At 66.6% G+C, this 658-nt stretch overlaps 2 protein-coding genes across 2 annotated transcripts in view; one reads left to right on the forward strand and one right to left on the reverse strand.

The window, feature by feature from the left end:
* The window catches only part of WDR6 (WD repeat domain 6), a 3,163-nt gene extending 2,639 nt beyond the window's left edge, over window positions 1–524 (forward strand). Inside the window, exon 4 of the mRNA XM_009326339.1 lies at window positions 31–524. Coding sequence (XP_009324614.1) covers window positions 31–193 — 163 coding nt within the window. The 3' untranslated portion in view covers window positions 194–524. The remainder of the gene's footprint in view (window positions 1–30) is intronic.
* The window catches only part of DALRD3 (DALR anticodon binding domain containing 3), a gene marked incomplete at its 5' end in the record, with an annotated part of 4,266 nt that continues 4,037 nt past the window's right edge, over window positions 430–658 (reverse strand). The window contains one exon of the mRNA XM_009326340.1: window positions 430–436. Coding sequence (XP_009324615.1) covers window positions 430–436 — 7 coding nt within the window. The remainder of the gene's footprint in view (window positions 437–658) is intronic.

The following is a 658-nucleotide window of genomic DNA, read 5'->3' on the forward strand; positions in this document are numbered from 1 at the left end:
CCGGGGCCCGGGCGGGCTGGATGCGCTCAGCACCACCTTCTTCCACGTGCCTGACCTGGCTGAGCTGGACTGCTGGGAGGTGGCGGAGGCCGGGGGGGAGCTGCGGTACTACTGTGTGCTCTGCGGGCGGGGCCTGGAGATGCTGCATGGCATTGCTCCCCCCGAGTCCCCTCTGCTGGGGGCTCCCCAATAACGGGACAGCACGTCTGGGGTGCTCAACGCTGGCGGTCTCAGCAGAGAAGGCAGATGTGACCCCCTCCTGGACAAGCCTGCAGCTCCCCAGGCAGTAAAGGAGGAGTGGGGTCATCAGCCTACCCTGCCCAGGAGAAGCTCCTCCTCCCCGAGGTGTGAGGGACCCATGTCCAGGTCTTCTGGTCCTGGTACCAGAGAGGAACCTGCTCGGGAGGGCGCTGAGCGCCGTGCCCAGCCCTAGGAACTTGAGGGCAGCAGCAGGCCAAGACCGGTCAGGCACTGGTATAGCACATGGCAGGCTGCAGCCTCATGCCCCCTGGGACAGGGTCTTGTGTGACAGCCCTGACCCTGCAGTGCTGGGGACGGTGCCGAAATGAGTGGGGACACTGATCCTTTGCAGCAGCACCCTGCATGGCGAGGGGCAGCAGCCCACACGTGCTGTGCCAGCCTCAGCCTGGCCCCCCCC

The sequence above is a fragment of the Pygoscelis adeliae genome, unplaced genomic scaffold, assembly GCF_000699105.1.
Source record: "Pygoscelis adeliae isolate BGI_AS28 unplaced genomic scaffold, ASM69910v1 Scaffold606, whole genome shotgun sequence".
NCBI classification, from domain to species: domain Eukaryota; kingdom Metazoa; phylum Chordata; class Aves; order Sphenisciformes; family Spheniscidae; genus Pygoscelis; species Pygoscelis adeliae.